Below are 21,592 nucleotides of genomic sequence, written 5' to 3'. Positions count from 1 at the left end.
CAGCTGGTCCAGAATGCTGCTGCACGCCTCCTTACAAGGACAGGCAGGCGTGAACATATTACGCCTGTACTCGCCTCTTTACACTGGCTATTTTAGAATACAGTTTAAAATGTTGCTGTTCGCATACAAGGCCCTGAACGGTTTAGCCCCACCGTACCTGGCAGATCTTTTAAAACCATACACACCCACACGGTCACTGAGGTCTGCTGACAGACTCCTTCTGGAAGTCCCAAAATCGAGGCTAAAGCAGCGGGGAGACAGAGTCTTTGCTGTTGCAGCTCCAAAGTTATGGAACGAATTACCCCTCCAGGTTAGACTTGCTCCAACTCTGCCTGTTTTTAAATCTCGCTTAAAAACCCACTTATTTTCCTTGGCTTTTACTGTACAGACCAGGTGACACTTGTGCTGTTAAATGTGTTTTTTATTTACTTACTAGTGTTTTGTATTGTTTTTACGTCATATAGGAGAGTTTTTCAGTCGGTGGCTTCTGATCTGGTTTCATTGTCTCGTGTATTACATTTGTTTCATGTCCTGTCTGTTTTTTATGTATGTTTTGCTATGTTTTTATACAGTTGTTGATGTACAGCACTTTGTTCAACTCTGTTGTTTTTAAATGTGCTATATAAATAAAATGGAATGGATTGGAAAAACAGTTCAACAACACAAACCAGCTTTAAAGAGGACGGATGCTCATTTCAGGTTCATATCAGTATGTAGTGTCTCTACATGTCTCCATGCTCTAATGTTCAAAAAGCTCTTTATTGTTCTCATACTGCCTGTGCTGCAGCACCTATTTTCACCCTCTGTCTGAAACCAGAGTCCAGTCTGCTCTAATTGGTTAGCTGGCCGGCTCTGCTTCTCTCAGGAGGGAACTTAGTGATGTTAGCCTTTGCAGACCATTTACATGCACACAAACCTATAGTATATAACACACTACAGGAGTTGGAAGACCCCAAAAGGGCCTCGGGTGTGTGCTCCTTATATTCTTAGGAAAACCAGTTTTTTGAAGAGTTATTTCTTTAGTTATTGATCGGATACATACTGTATGGACATGGAAACATACTGTACAAGTCAAAATGATGCACATGGGAAAACAGATGTTCTGTCACTTGTTCAGTCCGTGTTACACTCCTTGGCCTCCACACCTGCACCCTCTTTAAAGGCGTGGTGACGACTGCAGCTCCGTGAAAGCACAAATCAAACAACCAGTCACATATTTTCTCCTTCGTTTAACTAAAGCAGTGTGTGTGTGTGTGTGTGTGTGTGTGTGTGTGTGTGTGTGTGTGTGTGTGTGTGTGTGTGTGTGTGTGTGTGTGCTTTGCAAACTAAAGCTCTTATCATTGTTTGCTCATTGGTCTGAAAGTACAGTAATCTCCGCTCAACCGACAGAAGCTTTAACTCATCGTTGAGTGTGTGGATGATGATCATCTGATTTTAGTATAAATATAGAATGAAAGCGTTTGACCCCTGAGAGGAAGATGATGATTCATTAACATGTGGACTAAGATGTGATGGTCACTGTTAAATTGGCACATCCATTTCAGCCTGAACACTTCTTCAGCTCGATGCAGAGTTCACAAGAACAGAGAGTGAGCCACAATTAAGAAAAAAGCTCAAAGCCGCTAAAACACGGCCCTCTGTAGAATTTAAAGAGGCCCTTTTATGTTTCGGGGGGTTTCCTGTAGTGTGTTGAGTAGGTTTTAGTGCATGTAAATGGTCTGCAGAGGCTAAAATCCCTGTGTTTCCTCCAGAGGAAGTCTCTCTCCAACACACTCTGCCTGAAACACCTCCATTGAACTCCTTTGTTTACTTCCTGAATATAGTGGCATCACTGTGTAACACTCAACTTCTATAATGTAAATGTAGAGAACATTTAAAAGAATGATACAACAACTGTTCAACATTGTGGAAAAATGGTGGCTCTTATGAAATACATCCTCATGATTTATTGCACTTATTGCTATGGATACAAGTGTCAGCTGAATTAAGTATCGTCATTGTTCATGTTTATATGACAGGTGTGTTTGTGTTGTGATGACACATGGTGGTGCTATCAGCACCTGAAACTCACTTGTTCATATACCTTGACCTTTAAACCTTCTACGTAATTGATCTCAAATCCGCAGATCACTCCTTTAACAAACATGAATTAAACATGACAAGAAACACACTTTGACGACAGTGAAGCAAAGCACAGAAAGAATATCTGAAACTGACTCAGCAAAAAGAAAACGGTGCTGTCGGCTGCTGTTTGTGAACAAAGCGTGAGCAGGTGTCAGGTGACTGAAACGCAGACAGGACAGGACAGGACGACTCACTCAAGAAACAACCACACCTGGTTAACTGGTTTCACTTACCTTCCTACTTTTACCAAAATAGCTCCTTGTTAAAATCATTAAATGCATTATGACATGTTCCCTTTAATACAGTGTAAGCATATGTCATGGTAACTTATTGTTCTGGAGGTTATTTAGCAGGACACTGGAGGAAATATAGACCTTAGTTTAGCTTCTGAGAGGTTTCTTTTTTCAAGGAGCTATACATACTTAATTGCTCTCAAATTACATGTGGGTGGGTGGGTTTGTATTCTTTCCTTTAAAGGCTGTGGTATTCTTTGTGGTTCACCATTCACAAGTTAAATGTGCCAGAGGGACAAAAAAAGAAAAATTGTAATAATAAAAAAAAAAAAGTTTCCAACAGAAGCAGCGTTTATAACATTGTGTATAAAGATGAAATGAACCAAACAGTAATATTTAACGTTAACGTTTTTAAAAGTTTTATAAAAAGAACAGACTTTTTTTAGTGGAAATAATTAAAATGTTCTGAGTAAATTGGACTCATGTTCTCTCCAAAGTCTTATCTATGGCTCTGTGATTAGTCTGCATGAACACACACACACACAGAGGGTTACAAGAAGACACACAAAGCGGACTGAACTGCACCCATATGCCGCGTAACTGTCGACCTTTCGCAGGTGTCACATCCAGTTTCTCCTCTGACGCAAAAGGGTGATTCCCACACACTCACACTTTGACACACACACTCACACAGAGTCCTGGCTCTCCGTCTGTCATTTCCTGGATCCAGCGTGTCCAAGCTGCTGTGGAAACTTTTTAGCAGTGTGTTGTTGAAGGGAAGGAGGGAGGATCGAGTGGGGGAGCTCCGGGAGATCTACAGCCGCTCTGCTGCACTCGAACTCGGATCAGTCCGCCTCTGAGCTCCGGGATGTCGGCCGTGAAGGCTCTGCAGCAGTGGTGCCGGGTCCGGTGCGACGGATACCGGGATGTGACCATCACCAACATGACCACCTCCTTCAGGAGCGGCATGGCTTTCTGTGCCCTGATACACAAACACAGACCCGATCTCATGTGAGTAACAAAGAGGGAAACTAATGGGTGAAGTTCTTCTAAAACACACCTTAACAAGCAGGTTAGTGCTGTTTGAATGAAGGGTGTTTGACAACTGTTTAGAGAACAAGGGGGACGTTGGTTTTACTTTCCAGCTTTATTGTAGGTTTGTGCAGTTCTTTAATGAAAGGGAACACACTTTATTGGTCTGTAGGGAAAACAGGAGCAGGAGCTCAGCTGAGGGCTGTGGAGATCAGCTGGGACACATAGAGTGGGAGTAAAGTCTGCATGTTTTAACATCAGGACAGGATATTTCATTTTGACCTCACAGCTTACCTGACAAAGGCGATCAAACATTGAATTCATCCTGGTTCTTCCTGTTCCTTAGTATTTATAATAAAGAATGCAGTCAGACTCAAACAACAACAAGTCGTGAGAATGAAATCCGTACAGGCTGATCTCTTCTGAATACTCAACACTGAAATGTGCTTATTGTGAAAGACATGTGTCTTAATTGTTGTGGTCTGATCTGTGTCAATCAAGCATAAATACTTATTCGCTTCAATAACATATCTTGAATGCTATAGGCCTGAAAGAACATGCAACATTAAAAACACACTTTTAATAATCAGCATTCACAGCCTTGACAGGAATATTGATTCAGACCTGACCTATCTTTGTATGTGTTTGATACTTGAATCAAAGTAGCACACACCTCACCGCTGTTCTTGAATCAAAGTAGCACACACATCTGCTGTTCATAAAGTGTCATTCAGTTAAGGGTTGATAGCTGCTGTTGATTCATTAAGATGATTATTATTTTGTTAAGCTTTGTTAAAAGAAATGTCAGAATAGGGTAAAACGTCCTTCACAAGTTTCCAGAGCACTTGATGTGTTTAAGTCAAGTGTGAAACCCAAAGATATTCATTATACAACAATAGAAGCAGGAAGTGGTGTATGTTTGGCATTTCTTGCTTCACATGTGTTTTAAATGTTCAGGGAATGTGATGTTCCTTCTATTGACAAATAAGTTCATCGACTCATAGTTTCTGTTTTGCATGTGCACTCAAAACTGAAAATAAAAGTTGTATGGTATCTCATAACATTGTCTGTGTGTTAAACATCCTTTCAGTTTGAAGCTTTGGCATTTAGTGTTTGACATTTCCTCTGGGTTTTCCCTGGACCTTCTGAAACAGGGATTCCTCCCCCGGGGACTATTGGTTACTATTTATTACTTGACAGCTGTACAGATGTTTCCAGAGATGTCCACATTAGGCTTTGGCTGAAATATTCCAAACATTTGACCTATCAACTCGAGTAAATCTTTGTCCGGTTTCACACGGAGTTGCCTGGTTTTGTTCCAGAGGAGCCATTAGGACGGACACACAGTCGTTTCATTTGAAGAAGACACACAGCTGTTCCACTCCACGTTTTCCTCACAGCCAGATGAGCGTGGTACACTTCATGTTTACATGGTTTAAGGCTTTGCTTCGGTTTACTGCATTTAGACACGCTCCTTTATGATTGCTGGCTGATCTTCATGTACGTTTCAGCTGCATGACACACTGACATGAGATCATGTGTCACCGCAGCCGTGTGTAAAGAAGTCATCAGTCACCCTGTCAGTGTTATATATATATATATATGTTTATCTGAGGGGTGTGTATGCCTATATTACACATGTTTATGTCTACACTGATGGTAAACAAATACATGAGGAAGCGAATCATGTGTTTGTAACATATTATCCTTCTTCTTCTGTTGCAGAAACTTTGATTCACTGAATAAGGAGGATGTTTATGAAAACAACAAACTGGTGAGACATGTTTACACTCTGCATTTTGACCTTTCAATGTATTTCGTAAGGAGAAACCCAGCAGGTGGATAGGGTAAACATTTACATTTTAAAGGGGCCCTGTTATAATCCTTTTTATTACCTGTTTTCTCTAATATTAGGTTTAAATATGCCAATGAGGCTTTCTAATACAAACGTTTGATGTATTCAGGAGAACTTTGCAGATGCAGATAGACAAAGTATGTAAAAGAAACACCTAAATATGATTTTTAGATGTTTTCATTCCGACTTTAAGGTTCCCTGTTGACTTTTCATCCACTTTTAGCGATATGGAGCTGTTTGTTTACGAGTAGGTGGGGGTGATGTTTATCTTGAGTGCGACGACACACAGTCCTCCCAACAATTTCACATCATCATGTGGTGGTAACATGCATGGATATACTGCAATGTGCCACAAAAGCAATGACGAATACTGCAAACTCGTAAACATTGATTTCGGATTTGATATACTTTGGCTTTGAAAATATGCACACAATTGTTGAATGCATGTATACAGGTTAATAGACTTAACGATAGAATAAATCAACCTCAAAGGCTATTTTATAATCTATTTATTATAAAAACGACTTACCTGCTGCTATTGCTTTCAGATTGTGAGTCAGTCTGCACGTCAGAATGTTTCATCTCAATGGCGTCACAATCCGACAAGATGCATTCAGAAAACAGATATTTAGTCCAGATAAAAATGTATGTTGAGTCCCAAAGGCTGGAATTAGGGAATGTGCCATTGCCCCGAGACCCCCCCCCCCCCCCACACACACACACTTTACGACCCCTGTCTTGATTTGGCTGGTGTGATCCCATCACAAAGCACTCTCTAATTGTTACTTGCAACATTTGGCCCTGCTTGTTCACTCTGATATTGCATGAGCACCATTGAGGTAACAGGGAACTTTCAAAAACAGTCAGTGTTCAAACATATCCGAGGAGCATCCATGGCCAAATATAGAGTGTTTCATTCTGTGCTCTTAGACGTTGGCGGCTTCATTGCATTCTTACTTTCAGTTTCTCCCTGTAGATTTATTACTGGACTCTGAACTCTGCGGCTGCTCTTCAAAGTGAGATGGAATAAAGCCTAAATGAGCAGCCATTATTTGTCACAAGTCAGGATTGTAGCTGAAAAAACTGTTTAGATCAAAACAACAATGAGCTGTAAGACTTTTGCAGAGTAAACAGTGGCTCTCTGGATCGTCTGATTAAGTCGTGCCTCTGCTGCACGTCGACTTGCCTCTACTTGTTGTTTATTTCTGCTTCCATGGAATCAATGAATGTGGATCTAGCTTGGAAACATTCCTGACTCGCTTTCTCTGTTAGCACTTGCAGATGTAGATGTAATCTCAAAGAAATAAAACACATTCTTAATTCTTATGTTGTTGCAATTTTAAGCAACCGTTGGCATAAGAATATACTTTGTGATTAATAATAAGTAATATGTTTTATCTTTCTTCATCATACACGTCCAAATCCAGGATGCACATCTAACATCTAATGACAGGCACTCAAATCAGTAAAAATAATATATTTAAAAAACATATTAAACATAGGCAAACATATATTGGCACTCTTGCTTTCTTTAGCGTAAAAACACACAGATTTTGGACAACATCTTCCAATAATAAGATCTTATAGAAGACTGGTCAAATAAAGCTGAAAGAGAAAATTATCTAGAAAACTGACAGTCCCAAACATGAACTCACAATACAAACATGCTTTGAATATCTGATAGTAAGTGTGTTTAGATACAGGAAGTCTCAAGAGGATATCTGCTTCTTATGTGATTTATTAGTCCATTTCCATTTTGGCCGCTCGCTCAAGATACTTAAAATCCACCCTGAGCTTCCTCTTGTTGGATAAAGTCGATGATATTTGCAGGCGTTCAGGGTCGCGGAGGAGTTGGGAATTCCAGCGCTGTTGGATGCAGACGACATGGTGGCCCTTAAAGTTCCTGACCGCCTCAGTATCCTCACATACGTGTCGCAGTACTACAACTTCTTCCATGGACGCTCCCCCAGTGAGTATCAGTTTCTCTGTGTGGCCGACGCCGCCTTTGTTCCATTTGTTCTTGTCTTTCTGTCTCATCCGACCCCAGGGGTTCAGCCCAATATCCCTCCTCGACTCCTCTGTCCTCTTTCCTCATTCCCTTTACTTGAAAGTGGGTCCTGATATCCAATTCATTAAATGCCTGCAGAGGAAGTGAGGAGAGGGGAGGCATCCAGAGGATAGGCAAGTGAGGAAATATGAGGGCAGCCTATGCAGTAATTGTATTTTTAGAAGCGTATAAATGCTCGGAAAATTGCTCCAAATTAAAGTTTGAAATATACAGGGTCTAAGGAATGAACTTTGCTCCCTTCTTGCTGACTCACCGGACTCCGGGGGTTCATCCCAATATCCCTTCTGCCTCCTCTGTCCTCTTTCAGGACAATTACAGAATGACAATGTAACGGGAAAAGAAAACATAAGATACTAAATGATAATACATTAATGAATAAAATGGCATAGCATTCCAACTATTCCAAAGTGGTTCTCCAGTAAGTGATTGCACACTTGTACAAACTGTGTGTCTCTGTTATTCTGTGTTCCTGCTGCAGTCGGGGGTTTGGCCGGTATAAAGCGCCCGGCTGACGGCCCCTCAGGCGGCCCCTCAGGCGAACCATCAGGGAAGAAGAACCAGCCGGTGGTGGCGAAGGTGTTTCCATCTTCCAAACCGGCCAGAGAGAACAGCCCTCCACCCTCCGCCAACGTCACACGGCCCTCGTCCTCCCCGAGACAGACCAGAAATACCACAAAGGTAACATCTGCTGCCTGAATATTGTAGACAAGCGTTACTAAGAGTGTCAAGAAAGTGTACACATGTTGTAAGACTAATGCAAGACGGCCCAAAATACACATTTGAGCAGCTCTACGAAACTGCTGCTGCAAAGCTAAACAAAACGTATTGCCTCAGATAAGTTACAACATCACCTCTTGAAACCTCTGTCTCCTTCTTCCAGGATGTTGTGGTGGAGAAACCTCATCAGACAAGCACCTTAAGCAACAAGTGTGCGTCCTGCAACCAGCATGTTCACCTGGTGCAGCGACACCTAGTGGACGGGAAGCTCTATCACAGGCACTGTGCAAAGTAAGGACCCATGTTAATTCAAGTCTTATTTACACTTATGTGATTTTGTCAATCTGTAATACGGAGTTTCTCAACAAAGATTCAATCAAAAGCATCACTTGAATATTATTTTTAACAGAGATGTTTAGGTTTCTTGGAAATAAGTAATTAATCATGAATAAAGCATTACAAAAATGTGTCTGTCACCAGTTACTCTAATAAGAAGGGGCAGCCCTAAATGGCACCAACAAGGACTCTGATTGGCCAGAAATTACATGCAATGTTTTTTCTGTGTTTCAGGGCAATGTCGCCTTCAAACCCCACTGCACCTTTCAGAGGTTTACCCACAAACACTCCTGTTTCCAGATTCACGGCTTTATTAGAACCAGCCCAAACCAAACCAACGCCTCCAAATCATCAAACTCCTTCAAGTCCTCCATCTTACCGAGCTCACACAACTCCTTCAAGTCCTCCATCTTACCGAGCTCACACAACTCCTTCAACTCCTCCATCTTACCGAGCTCACAAAACTCCTTCAAGTCCTCCATCTTACCGAGCTCACAAAACTCCTTCAAGTCCTCCAACTCAAACCAGTGCAACACCTCCAACTCCTTCAACTCCTCCATCTTACCGATCTCATAAAACAAATCCAACTCAAACTCCTGCAACTCCTCCATCTTACCGAACTCATACAACAAATCCAACTCAAACTCCTGCAACTCCTCCATCTTACCGAACTCATACAACTACTCCAGCTGATCCAACTCCTCCAACTTACCAAACTCATAAGACTCCTTCAACTGCTCCAACCTACCGAACTCATACAACTAATCCAACTCCTCCGACTAATACTCCCTCCAGATTGGGACCATCGTGGCTGACGGAGAAACCCAGCCCCCCTCCCAGCATCTCCACCACTTTCTCTTCTTCGTCTCCTTCCCGGCCTGCTTTGAATCTCTCTTCTGCTGCTAAAGAGACCCCGACACCTGTTGTCTCCAAACCTGCGGCCTCACGGACTACAAATGTGTCCACCTTCGCCACAACGACCACGAACAAAGACACAAAGACACCGTCTAGCAGCAAAACGACCACGTCTATATTTACAACAACACCATCGGAGAACAAAACTACAACGTCTATCAACACAAAGACACCGTCTAGCAATACATTTACCACGTCTACAGTTACAATGACACCGTCTACGGACAAAACGACAACGTCTATCAACACCAAGACACCGTCTACGGACAAAACGACAACGTCTATATTCACAACGACACCGCCTACGGACAAAACGACAACGTCTATCAACACAAAGACACCGTCCACGGACAAAACAACCCCGTCTTTATTTGCAAAAACACCATTTAAGAACAAAACGACAACGTCTATATTCACAACGACACCGTCTAGCAACGAAACGACAGTGTCTATTAACACGACACCGTCTAGCAACAAAACGACCACGTCTATATTCACAACGACACCGCCTACGGACAAAACGACAACGTCTATCAACACAAAGACACCGTCCAGCGACAAAACAACCACGTCTATGTTTGCAAAAACACCATCTAAGAACAAAACCACAACGTCTATATTCTCAACGACACCGTCTAGCAACGAAACGACAGTGTCTATTAACACGACACCGTCTAGCAACAACACATCAACATCTAGTAGCACAAAGACACAGTTTAGCAACAAAACAACCACCTCAATCAACACAACAACACCGTCTAGCAACACGACACCGTCTATTACCACAACAACATCAGATAACACAAGGCCCGTTGCTGCTCCTCGAAAATCCACAACGGCGGCAAAGACGCTGAAGTCCAAGCTCAACTTCTTCAAATCAGATAGCCCTCCTAAAGAAGAAGAGAAAAAGACTGTAACCACCAGCATCGTCATCAACAAAGGGCCGAATGCGAGCGATACGGTGCAGGAGAAGGCCTCGGCAGCGCAGGCAGTCACCGTGGTGGTGAATGTTGGAGGTTTGGGTAAAAAGGCGAATGTGAGCTGGGATACAGAGGAGAAATCTAAAGCAGTTAGTGGAGGAGAAGATTCAAAGACTAAAGCAGCAGCAGCAGCAGCAGCAGCCATCATCTCCAAAAAACTAACAGAGGAAAACAACAACAACAACAGTAAGCCAGCATGGACCAATGTAGCGCTGAAGAAAACTGACAAGTAAGTAATGTAACCACACACACACATTTATTTTCAATTATGATGATAATGAAAACAAGATAATCAAAATGCGACAACAAGATTATAGTGACACACTTCGTTTAGCAACCTGTTTTCCCTGAGTTACTGACTGGAATATGTTGAATATAGAAAAATGACAATAATAAATGTTTTGTTATATATTGAATATTTATGTAGTTCTCATTAAGTAGTTCTCAGCATGTTGTGGAAGTTCACTAAAGGAGCAACACGAAGCATAGCCTTCTTTTTCATGAACTTTAAATATAATAATACATCCAAAAATGTATATATCTAATGATTGTTTTTAAAATGTCACACTTTAAAATGTTTTTTTTGTTATGCTTTATTGGTGAACTTTTATTTTAGAATGTTTTTCATTTCCAATATTTTTATTTTTATTTTACATTTGTTTTTGAAGTGAAATTGTGAAGTTAAAAAGTAGTGATCTCAATATTGACCAAAAATAATTATGACTAGTCTTTATATTGTCTTGCTTTACCCTGACCTCTACTGGTGACAAATATAATTTCCTTTAATTGCTCTTCACCTCTCCTCAGGCCTCCTCAGGTGGAAACTCCTAAGAAAGATCCGGAGCCTGTGAGAGGGAGACGGAGGCTGAAGGCCGACCCCTCCATCCTCGCTGACCTGCAGATCCCCAAAGACCCGAGCCCCGTCAGAACCCCAGAGAGACCTGCCTCAAAACCCCGCAATGCATCACCCTCTGGTAACACACACACACACACACACACACACACACACACACACACACACACACACACACACACACACACACACACACACACACACACACACACCACACACACACACACACACACACACACACACCACACACACACACACACACACACACACACACACACACACACACACACACACACACACCACACACACACACACACACACACACACACACACACACACACACACACACACACACACACATAGAGAATTCTATCTACTTCAATTACAAGTGATGGAAATCCTCAATTGGATAATTCATAAGCAACCTAAGCTGCGGTGACATGGAGGTTGTGGTAACTAATGAACAGAGCACTCACTGAAAGTCATCATCATCTTGTCGAGCTCTTCATCCTCATCATCCTCCCTGAGAACACACACACAACAAACAAAGATTAACAGCAGTTCAAACCTGTGTGAATATATCTGATTTATTTATTCATATATAATGTAATCTATGAGTACCTGGGCAGCGACATTTTTATTTTTTTGTTCAGTACTTGAGTAAATACTAAATATGACCTAAACAAGGACATGAAACTGATTATTTGTTATCAATCTAATTTGTTTGTTTTAATAAATAAAACCCTGAAAAGTATGTTTTACTAGGAAATGAGACTGACTAGCTTATGTTTATGTCCGTAAATACTATTTTTGAATATAGTATGTTAACTAAATGCACTCAAGGTGGACCTTGAATTAAGGTTCAATCTAACATTGATCAACCATTATCATTTTTAATGGCTTCTTCTTCAGAAAATGTTCATTTGTATTGCATTGAGTTTCAATGAGACCTAAATTAAGCCTTCTTTCGTAAAGGAGCTCCTTTTTGTGAAACTATGTTTTAGGGTACAATTTGCTTTAAGTTCATGTGGACCTTTTACTTTCCTTTTACCCTGAATACAACCTGCTTTTTGTGGAAAATCCATCCAAAACAATAAAAGATAGGAAAGGACATTGCATAATGGATATGACTCTGAAGGAAATGAACCAGGAAATGAAAAACACTAAAGATTGTGTTTTCCTTTTTCTCATTAGCATCAGAAAACAGTGACTCGCCTTCAGACTGGAGGTCGAAGCTCAAACCCGTCTCCAAGTAAGACTTAGATATGTTTGTTGTTTATCCTTCCCCTTGCTGGCTCAGTTCCTGCTCTGCTTGTGTGTGGCCTCACAACACACCACCATCTCTTTCCTCCCCTGATGTCCTGTCCATCCATCCATCCTTTGATCCTGTCTCTCCTCCATCCTCCCGACCTTCCCCTCCTGCAGGAAGCCTGAACCTGCTGCTCCTCCAAATGTCTCGGCCATATTTTGTGGTCGTAGCTTTCGGCCTGTTTTCTTCCGCCACATGCATGCGAGCCCAAATGGTGTCAACACTGATTCGAGTCCTCCGTGGAGCGACATATGCTCAGTGCTCAGCTTCTTTCCCCCGGATGACGTTTCCTCCCACTCTCATGAATCAAACCTGCAGAAAGGAGACTACTTCTAGGAGCAGATAAACAAATTAATTTCTGTTTATTTATTCTTCCACCCACAGACCTGCTGCTCCCTCACAGCCCTCTCAACCCTTGGCTAATGGAGCTGGAAAACCTCAGACTTCAGATTCATCTCCCTCCTCTCATTTGTCCACCACCAGCATTTCTGTCACTCCACCTGCAGAAAAGGGTAATGTGGTAACATACATATGATTTTAGACAAAGAAACAACAACAACAAAACAACAACAACATATTTGTTTTATCTTATTCCCAAGTATTTTGTCCTACATGGACATGACAATGTAACTGCTGCAAATCGTCTTCCTAAAAGACACAAAGACAAAAAGGAATCATACCTCTTAAAGTTTCCCCCCTCTTTTGTTCTTTGTTTTAAAATTATTCGTTTCTTTTATCTAATTTTATAGGATTCCTGAATGGGAAAGGCCAAACTACAAATGGCACCAAGCCTGAGTCCATGATTCCCAAGGTAAGTTTAAGTTAGCTTATTACCTATAAGTTAGCATATTCTTTTCAATGCAATCCCTTGTTTTTGTTCAGTCAAATGTAGTCATTAGAATTTGACACCTTGTTGAAACAGTGACTGTACATCTTGAATGTACTATAATGAATAGTACTGCTGTAGCTTCACTGTAAAAACGATTGTAGGCTAACAGTAGCTAAAGCATTTTAGTCGTCAAGCTGATGCTAATAAAGTTAGCTTGCTAAAGATAATTGAAGTGTTTAAATGTGTGTAAAAAACTAGAGTATATGGTCATAAATAAGGAGCTAGCAACAGATGTAGCCCTCCTAAGAATAAAACTAATACGTGTAGTTAAAAGCTAGCTGGAATATAAATTTACGTTAGCCTACATATATAAGCTAGCTTGTAAAAGGTCAATAAAGGAGTGAAATAAATTAGGTATCATTTGTATTACCTACTTATTGTAAGTAAAAGTAAAAAAAAAGCTTTCAACCAACTAATTGGAAGAAAGTAATTTTTGAACCCCCCTTTTCCAATGAATTATTGCTTTATTCATGTATATTTGGTACTATTCTGATTATCTTTTACTTATGTAAGGATGTCATTTTAAAGGCTCTAGGATCACTAAGATATAGTCCAACACAGTCTCACGGCATTTCGTGTTATAGTCACGAAATTAATTTATTGATTCGTGTTCACCAACAAGATTTCGCCATTTTTTTCGTGTCACACAGAACGATTTTAAAAGCAATGTAAATAATAACAAATTAGAAGGAAAAACAGTTTTAAAAAAATACAGATTTCAATATTCTGACACAGAACGATTTTAGAAGCAATGTATTTCTATTGGTAGTATGTTTCGTGCCTGCACCAAATAATAACACATTAGATGGGAAAAAAGATGACAAAAAATACAGATTTCAGTATTCTGAGGCTCTGAGCCATTTATTTTCCTCGCGGACGGCAAAAAAACTCAGACATTATACAATTTTAAATAATAGGGATAGGGTTAGGGTAAGATATTGAGTAAGAAAATGTTTTTTTACTCAATATAAAACATTTATATTGTTTGAACGACACTTGAGCTTCTGGTATTCCAACACCCGACCGGACAAAAAGACGTGGTGCAGGCACGAAACATACTACCAATAGAAATACATTGCTTTCAAATCGTTCTGTGTGACATTAAAAAAATGCGAAAATCGTGTTGGTGAACACGAATCAATAGATGAAATTGATTTCGTGACTATAACACGGAATGCCGTGAGACTGGGTTGTATAGTCACATGAGTTTTTGATCTAAGTTATGGTTCACATCTTCACTTACATGTGTTTGTTGCATCTGTAGAAGAAACCAGACTACATTCAGAAAGAGGACATCATAAAGGAGCTGCAGGACATCGAAGATAATCTGAACGAGTGGGAGGGGAGAGGAGTGGAGCTGGAGTTGAGGCTCCGCAGCAGCGAAGCAGGTGAGAAACACACACACACACACACACACACACACACACACACACACACACACGCACACACACACACACACACACACACACAGCAGCTTCAGAAAAAGGAGTGTATACGGGGTTAACTGTGAGTGTTTGTGTGTCAGATGGAGAAGATGACGCAGTCAGTGACGAGCTCATGATCGAGTGGTTCAACTTGATCAGGAACAAGCAGGTGGCCATGCGCCGGGAGTCAGAACTGGTTTACATGTGAGTACACACACACACACACACACACACACACACTTAGAAAAGGCCACTATTGAGCGATTAGTGAAACAGACTTGTGTCCAGAAGGTTGACAGTTTGAATTCCCAGTGTCCTCCAACAGCAGGACGTCAGGAAGCAGGATGCTGTTATCAGCACACACACACACACACACACACACACACACACACACACACACACACACACACACACACACACACACACACACACACACACACACACACACACACACACACCACACACACACACACACACACACACACACACACACACACACACACACACACACACACACACACACACACACACACACACACACACACACACACACACACACACACACACCACACACACACACACACACACACCAATTATTTTCAAATGACTAGTATTGAACCTTTACTCCTACCAAGGCATTTTAAAGGAAAATTGATAGTAAACACAACAAATCTTATGTATTTCATGCTTATTCCAGATTTGCATTAAAATACAGACAGTGACTTTTAATGTGTGTGTGTTTATTATATCTTCCCTTTTTAGACTCGTGAAACTAATGTTTTGGCGCCATCACGTAGTTAGGATTAGATCATTTTGATGTTCGGGTATCCGGTAAATGTTAGGTGTTCTTTTTTTGCTTGTAATGCTTCTGGTCGAGGCCAAAAACCTGACCTTAAATAAATGCTGATTCTACTCCGTACTGTAAGATAGCAACAAATACAATAAACAATTTAATTTATATAAAAATATTCGTTATTTGTGGAGCACCTTTCATACAATAAACAATTTAATTTATATAAAAATATTCGTTATTTGTAGAGCACCTTTCATACAATAAGTGCAGCTCAAAGTGCTTCACATAGACATTTCACAGAACATTGATATCACACAGAATACAGTTACCATGCAGTAAAAGACATAACAACAAGCTAAAAATAGCATAGAGTAGACATATAAAAAATACATTTGGATTAAAGGTACAACGATGAAATTGTTGGCAGTGGTGTCGGAGGGGAGAATGATGAGGAAACTCCTCGGCATTCTGGACAACGGGTCTCACCAGTGTCTCACGGGTCTCACCCCCTGCATGCCACACTGGTTTCCTACCGGAGCACTTTCAGCCACAGACTGAGATCACCGATAACCACCACACAGCGCCACAGGAGGTCTTTCCTCCCAGTGGCCATCAAACTCTTTAACTCTTCACCCCTAAGTAAAGGGCACTGAGAACTTCCACACCAACACTATGTGCAATATACATATTAATATAATTAACATCATTGCAATACACTCGCTGCTATATATATAACTATGTGCAATATTATATTATATTATTATTATTAGTAGTATTATTATTAATAATGCTATGATAACGTGCAATTACGTAACTGCCACTACGTTTTAATTTTTGCACTACTAACTACTAAATACTGCTAATAATGATTGCATTGATTGTGTGACCATCTATGTTTCGATGTTTCATGTTGTCTGTGGATGTTTAAATGCTCTTTTTCTGCTGTGTTTATTGTATTTTGTTACTCTGGCACAACAATTTCCTTCGGGATGAATAAAGTCTTATCTTATCTTGTAAATGTTGTTTTTATGTGTAGTGGGAAAACGCAGGACCTGGAGGAGGAGCAGCCCAGCGTGGAGCAGGAGCTGCGGAGACTGATGGAGAAACCAGGTGAGCCTTTGTGGAAACACCTGTAACACACAACACATGAAAGTCTTTGACTATGTCGTGGCTCATTTAAATCTGTGCCACATTAACAGGGCTCCGCTTCTTGGCTCACACGTTAAAAACAGTCCAAATAAAACTCTGTAGGCGCTGATTTCTTTGCCTTCTTTTGGCTGATTTATTGACTTCTTCCGACAGAAACGATCAGTGTAACTTGAGGTCAAAGACCGATTCCCCGTTCCTTGCTGAAGACAATTTGACCTCCCACCCCCTCCTTATATAACAGCTGATTATTAGAAAATAATACATTTATTATCAACACAAAAAATGTCTCTAACAGTATCAAACATCTGTGATTGAAATGTGTTTGTGTTTGAGCAGAACATCTGAAAACTCCCCGGGACAAGAAGAGAGAAGAGCAGCTGATGGCCAAACTGGTGGAGATCGTCAACGACAGAAACGCCATCATCGAGGGTCTCGATGAGGACAGACTCAGGTGGGTAATAACTACAGTAGAGGAGACTGAGTGGTGCTGAGAAACTTAGAAATGAATGTAATAATAATAATACATTTATTTTGTAAGCGCTTTACAGAGGTAGTCAAAAAGAAAACAAATAAATATAGTAAAAGTCACATTAAAATCGAGCAATAAAACAACAATCACATTAAAAGCCAGTTTTGAAGAGGTGAGTTTTTGTAATGCTCATAATGTAAACCTTGCTGCAGTTATTCATACACTTACACTTTTTAGCTGTAAAACTCTTCAAATGAACGAATCAGCACATTAACCTCATAGTAATGCCAAAAAGTATTATTTATTGAATCATGTCCAAATCTATAATCATTAAAGTTCGCTTTGAGGCAAACATGTACAGTTTTCAGCTTCTTAAATATCAGAACTTGTGATTTCTTTCTTTTTTTTAACATAGATGTGAATTTTCAGGGTTTTATTTATTAAAACAAACAAATTAGATTGATAACAAATAATCAGTTTCATGTCCTTGTTTAGGTAATATTTAGTATTTACTCAAGTACTGAACAAAAAAATAAAAATGTCGCTGCCCAGGTACTCATAGATTACATTATATATGAATGAATAAATCAGATATATTCACACAGGTTTGAACTGCTGTTAATCTTTGTTTGTTGTGTTCTCAGGGAGGATGAGGAGGATGAAGAGCTCGACAAGATGATGATGACTTTCAGTGAGTGCTCTGTTCATTAGTTACCACAACCTCCATGTCCCCGCAGCTTAGTTTACTTATAAATTATCCAATTGAGGATTTCCATCACTTGTAATTGAAGTAGATAGAATTCTCAGTGTGTGTGTGTGTGTGTGTGAGAGAATTTGCTGCGTTTTTAAGGCTGCCACCGGACCATGTTTTCATCTCATTGGATCTAATGACTGCTAATGGAAAAAGCATCAAACAAAAGCGCTCCCCCTCGTTCCGTCAGCGGCGCTTCCTATTAGACAAATGGATGAAGCAGCCGGTTAATTTGACCCGCTGACAGGATAAAGTTAACGCCGGCCTCATTTGCAATTCATGACCGTGAAAGCAGGGCGGGAAATTGAGGAGATGTATTGAACTTCAGCGAGAGGTCGTTCTGATGCAGCGACTAAACGCCGTCCGTGGGCTAAATAATCACCATTTCATTTTAATTTATTCTGAAAGTTAACACACAAGTTTCGCAGTTCATTCCCACTCAGTCACGTGAGAGTTTACACACACGTTGTCTCACTAAGAGGTAAACGCTACTCCACTGATACTCAACTGACAAGAGGCAGGCCAGTAAGTAAACAAACATTATTAATATTCATCCAATATAATGAATACACATTAAAGGCCTTCTTCTTTCCAACTCTTTCAACCTCATAGAAGTGCCTTCAACTATTATTTAGTGAATGAATTACAAATCTATTATTGTTAAAGTGATGAGTGGTGAAGAAATGCCAAACACTAAATGTTGACAGCTTCTCAAATGTTGGACATTTTGATTTTTTACATTGCGGTCAATGGAAAAGTTGTTATTATTTGTTATGAACTTACCGGTTACTCAACTTAGTTACCAAATGAACTAAGCACTAGGAATGACACTAGGCCTATATGACATATGGGATAGGATATTTCACTGCATTTAAGTTGTTGTTGGTTTTTAGGAGTGTAAGATGAACTAAACCTGTTTTATCACGCGTTCACTCACATTTTGTGACGATTCATTAGCATCAAGAATATATAAATACCTTACCAGGAGAGATTGAATAGCACATCTAAGCTATTTCACTGTGAAAAGCACATTTATAGGATCAGATTCCTCATCATTTGTGTGACTGTGAACTTTAATGGTCTTCAAGTAAAGAAACAACGGATGTAAAGGAACCAGACCTAACCTGTTATGTCTGTCTCTGTCATCTTTTCACTACCTTCCTCTCATCTCTTCCCCTCCTCTGTAACTTCCTCTCTTTCCTCCCCATCTCTCATTTTGTCTTTCTCTCTCAGACGTCAAGAAAGACAAACCAAAGAAGAAGTCTCCGATTACCAAACTGTTCGGTTGGGGGAGTAAGAAGGAGGGATGACGCTCTGCAAACACACCGCAGCTCTCCCTCTGATGTTGTGTGTTTGCTGCTCTTGTTGTAGTCTTAATGTCAGCGTACTCAGCCTGTGATTCATAGGATAACACTGATAGTGTGTGTGTGTGTGTGTGTGTGTGTGTACCTGTGTGTGTGTCCTCGTTTTGAGTGTATGTGTGATCTGTCATTTTAAGCGCTTTTAGAAAAATGCCCTTCCCTCTGTCGACTGCATCACTCAAGATCTGACATCGCTCCTGCCTGCCAGTGACACACACACACACACACACACACACACACACACACACACACACACACACACACACACACACACACACACACACACACACACACACACACACACACACACACACACACACACACACACACACACACACACACACACACACACACACACACACACACACACACACACACACACACACACACACACGACGTTGAGGGGTTAATGACTCACCAACCGTGTTGTGATTGGGTTCAGCGCTCCAGTTGTTAATTTTAATACCCTTCTCGTCTTAATCTGTCTACTTAATGCTCTCTCACTCACAGACATGCACACACACACATTTCCTCTATCGTCTCACACACGCCACTTGCTGAGAGGATGCTTGTACAGTACTCAGTGTATACAGTAACACGGATGCTAATACGAGTTAAAGAACAAAGCACTCAGACAACTTTAGGGTCACTGTCTGACCTCTTTTAAGTCGATTACATGTTGAACTTTTAACATTTAATCTTAAAGGTCCCGCTCTCTGTCGTTTTCCTGTCAAACAGCTTTACATTTTTATATCTCGGTCAAAAACAAGTGTACTCCGAGCCAAGGACTATTCTTTCTTGGTATAATAGCATCTCGTAGACTTGTGGTTCAGGAGTGAAAGCAATAAGCCGTTATTCCCCTTATCTCTGAATTATTTTCAATGATTTTCAGAATATTAAGTATCAGAGAAGGAATAATCATTCTTTAGCTGAACTTGTTACAGCCTTTAGATAAATGCAACCTATATTGAGGAGATATATAATCAGTTTTTATGTCTTAAAAGTAAAAATAAAAACCCTTATGCAGAAATACACTCATACAGTATGAGCGTAGCATTTCAATCCTGGTCTTTTGGGAACAGCAGATCATGAAAGTTAATTACTAATCATTTTCAAATGTCCACAACATATTATGGTTTCTATTCAGCGTCAATTATCGTTCAAGAATGTACAAAACAATCACAATAATTACGAGTTATTCTCTTCACTGTATACGTATTGATATGTTTTAGTTACACATTTATGAGTGAGTTAACATACTCAAACATGGTTCTAACCAAGTCACCGGACGTCAGGCTTTGTTTTTTTCTTTTCCTATCCACTCGTGTTCAGCAGTACTTTAATATGTAGTTTGTGTTTTTACAGTCGGTCTCGAGAAAAAGGATGAATGGTTTGTGTCATGTGACTCAAAGGTTTTCAAACTAAAAGCATGTTTTGACTGGATCTGTTGGTCCATATTGGATCTGGATTTGTGTTTATGCTCGAGGCACTGAATCAAACTTCAAATGTCTGTGTTGTGACCAAACTGCTCTAACTAGTTGGTACTAAACAACATTAGGATTGTATATATGTTAATGTTCTCGTCCCTTTTACTCCCCTTTATCTCTGTATAGTGTATAAACGCGTATATGTATAAATGGTACTAACGCCAGATTGATTATTAAATGGAGAAACCTGCCTGGACTTACTTCCTGTAAAAATGACTGTAATAAACCTACTAAAAAACATATCGTTATTAATTGATCGTGTTTTTGTATCATTCAACACACACAATATGTCTTTTTTTTTTTGTTGCGTTTAGGGGCCTCTATTATTTAACTCGGAAATAGAAAAGCACATAACTGTAATGGTGGATGTTTATAAATAAACCACGTTAATGAAATGCTTTTCACCTTCAGACGCAGTGGTATTTGTATTTTGCCTTATTATTCCACACGTATATGTATTGTAGTCTGAATTATGGTTTGTATTAGGATGGTTTTATTGAGGTAATGTTTTATATATATTTGGTAGATTTGAAGATGCATTTTTGGTGTGAAACCACTAGGAGGCAGCATGACACTTCCCATGTCTCTGGAGCTCACACAGAGCGGGAATCCCTTTTTATCTTTGGTCTGTATATCCTAAAAGAAACAGTCATACACGATCCAACCCTGACACAGAATAAAAGATGTAGGAATATCATCTTTTAAAATGTATATTCTACAGGAGTAAAGTTTTCCGCATCGGATTTTACTTCTAATTACACTACTGCAGAAAGTCAATGCAGTCCCACCATGCAGGCTTTTACGAACATGTATCCAGTTACACGAACTATTACATAATATACATTTA

General features: G+C 40.1%; 1 protein-coding gene across 2 annotated transcripts; it reads left to right on the top strand.

Moving 5' to 3' along the window:
- The first annotated feature begins 2,984 nt into the window (after positions 1–2,984).
- Positions 2,985–20,985, top strand: LOC117553438 (MICAL-like protein 1). Of its 2 annotated transcripts, XM_034227360.1 has the most exons (17): positions 2,985–3,368; positions 5,115–5,163; positions 7,075–7,213; positions 7,791–7,990; positions 8,193–8,320; positions 8,600–8,913; positions 9,016–10,489; positions 11,068–11,234; positions 12,308–12,365; positions 12,807–12,934; positions 13,172–13,233; positions 14,576–14,699; positions 14,837–14,939; positions 16,565–16,638; positions 17,014–17,128; positions 17,791–17,837; positions 19,131–20,985. In XM_034227360.1, the coding sequence occupies exons 1-17, from the start codon at positions 3,226–3,228 to the stop codon at positions 19,205–19,207; spliced, it is 3,402 nt and encodes a 1,133-aa protein (XP_034083251.1). In that variant the 5' UTR covers positions 2,985–3,225; the 3' UTR covers positions 19,208–20,985. The 2 variants fall into 2 exon arrangements, with proteins under 2 accessions (XP_034083251.1, XP_034083250.1); XM_034227359.1 differs by having other exon boundaries at positions 2,986–3,368; positions 8,600–10,489.
- The last annotated feature ends 607 nt before the right edge of the window (positions 20,986–21,592 follow it).

The sequence above is a fragment of the Gymnodraco acuticeps genome, unplaced genomic scaffold (genome assembly GCF_902827175.1).
Source record: "Gymnodraco acuticeps unplaced genomic scaffold, fGymAcu1.1, whole genome shotgun sequence".
In the NCBI taxonomy this organism is placed as follows: domain Eukaryota; kingdom Metazoa; phylum Chordata; class Actinopteri; order Perciformes; family Bathydraconidae; genus Gymnodraco; species Gymnodraco acuticeps.
The sequence above is the reverse complement of the archived record's forward strand: the minus strand, read 5'-3'. Positions and strand labels throughout refer to the sequence as shown.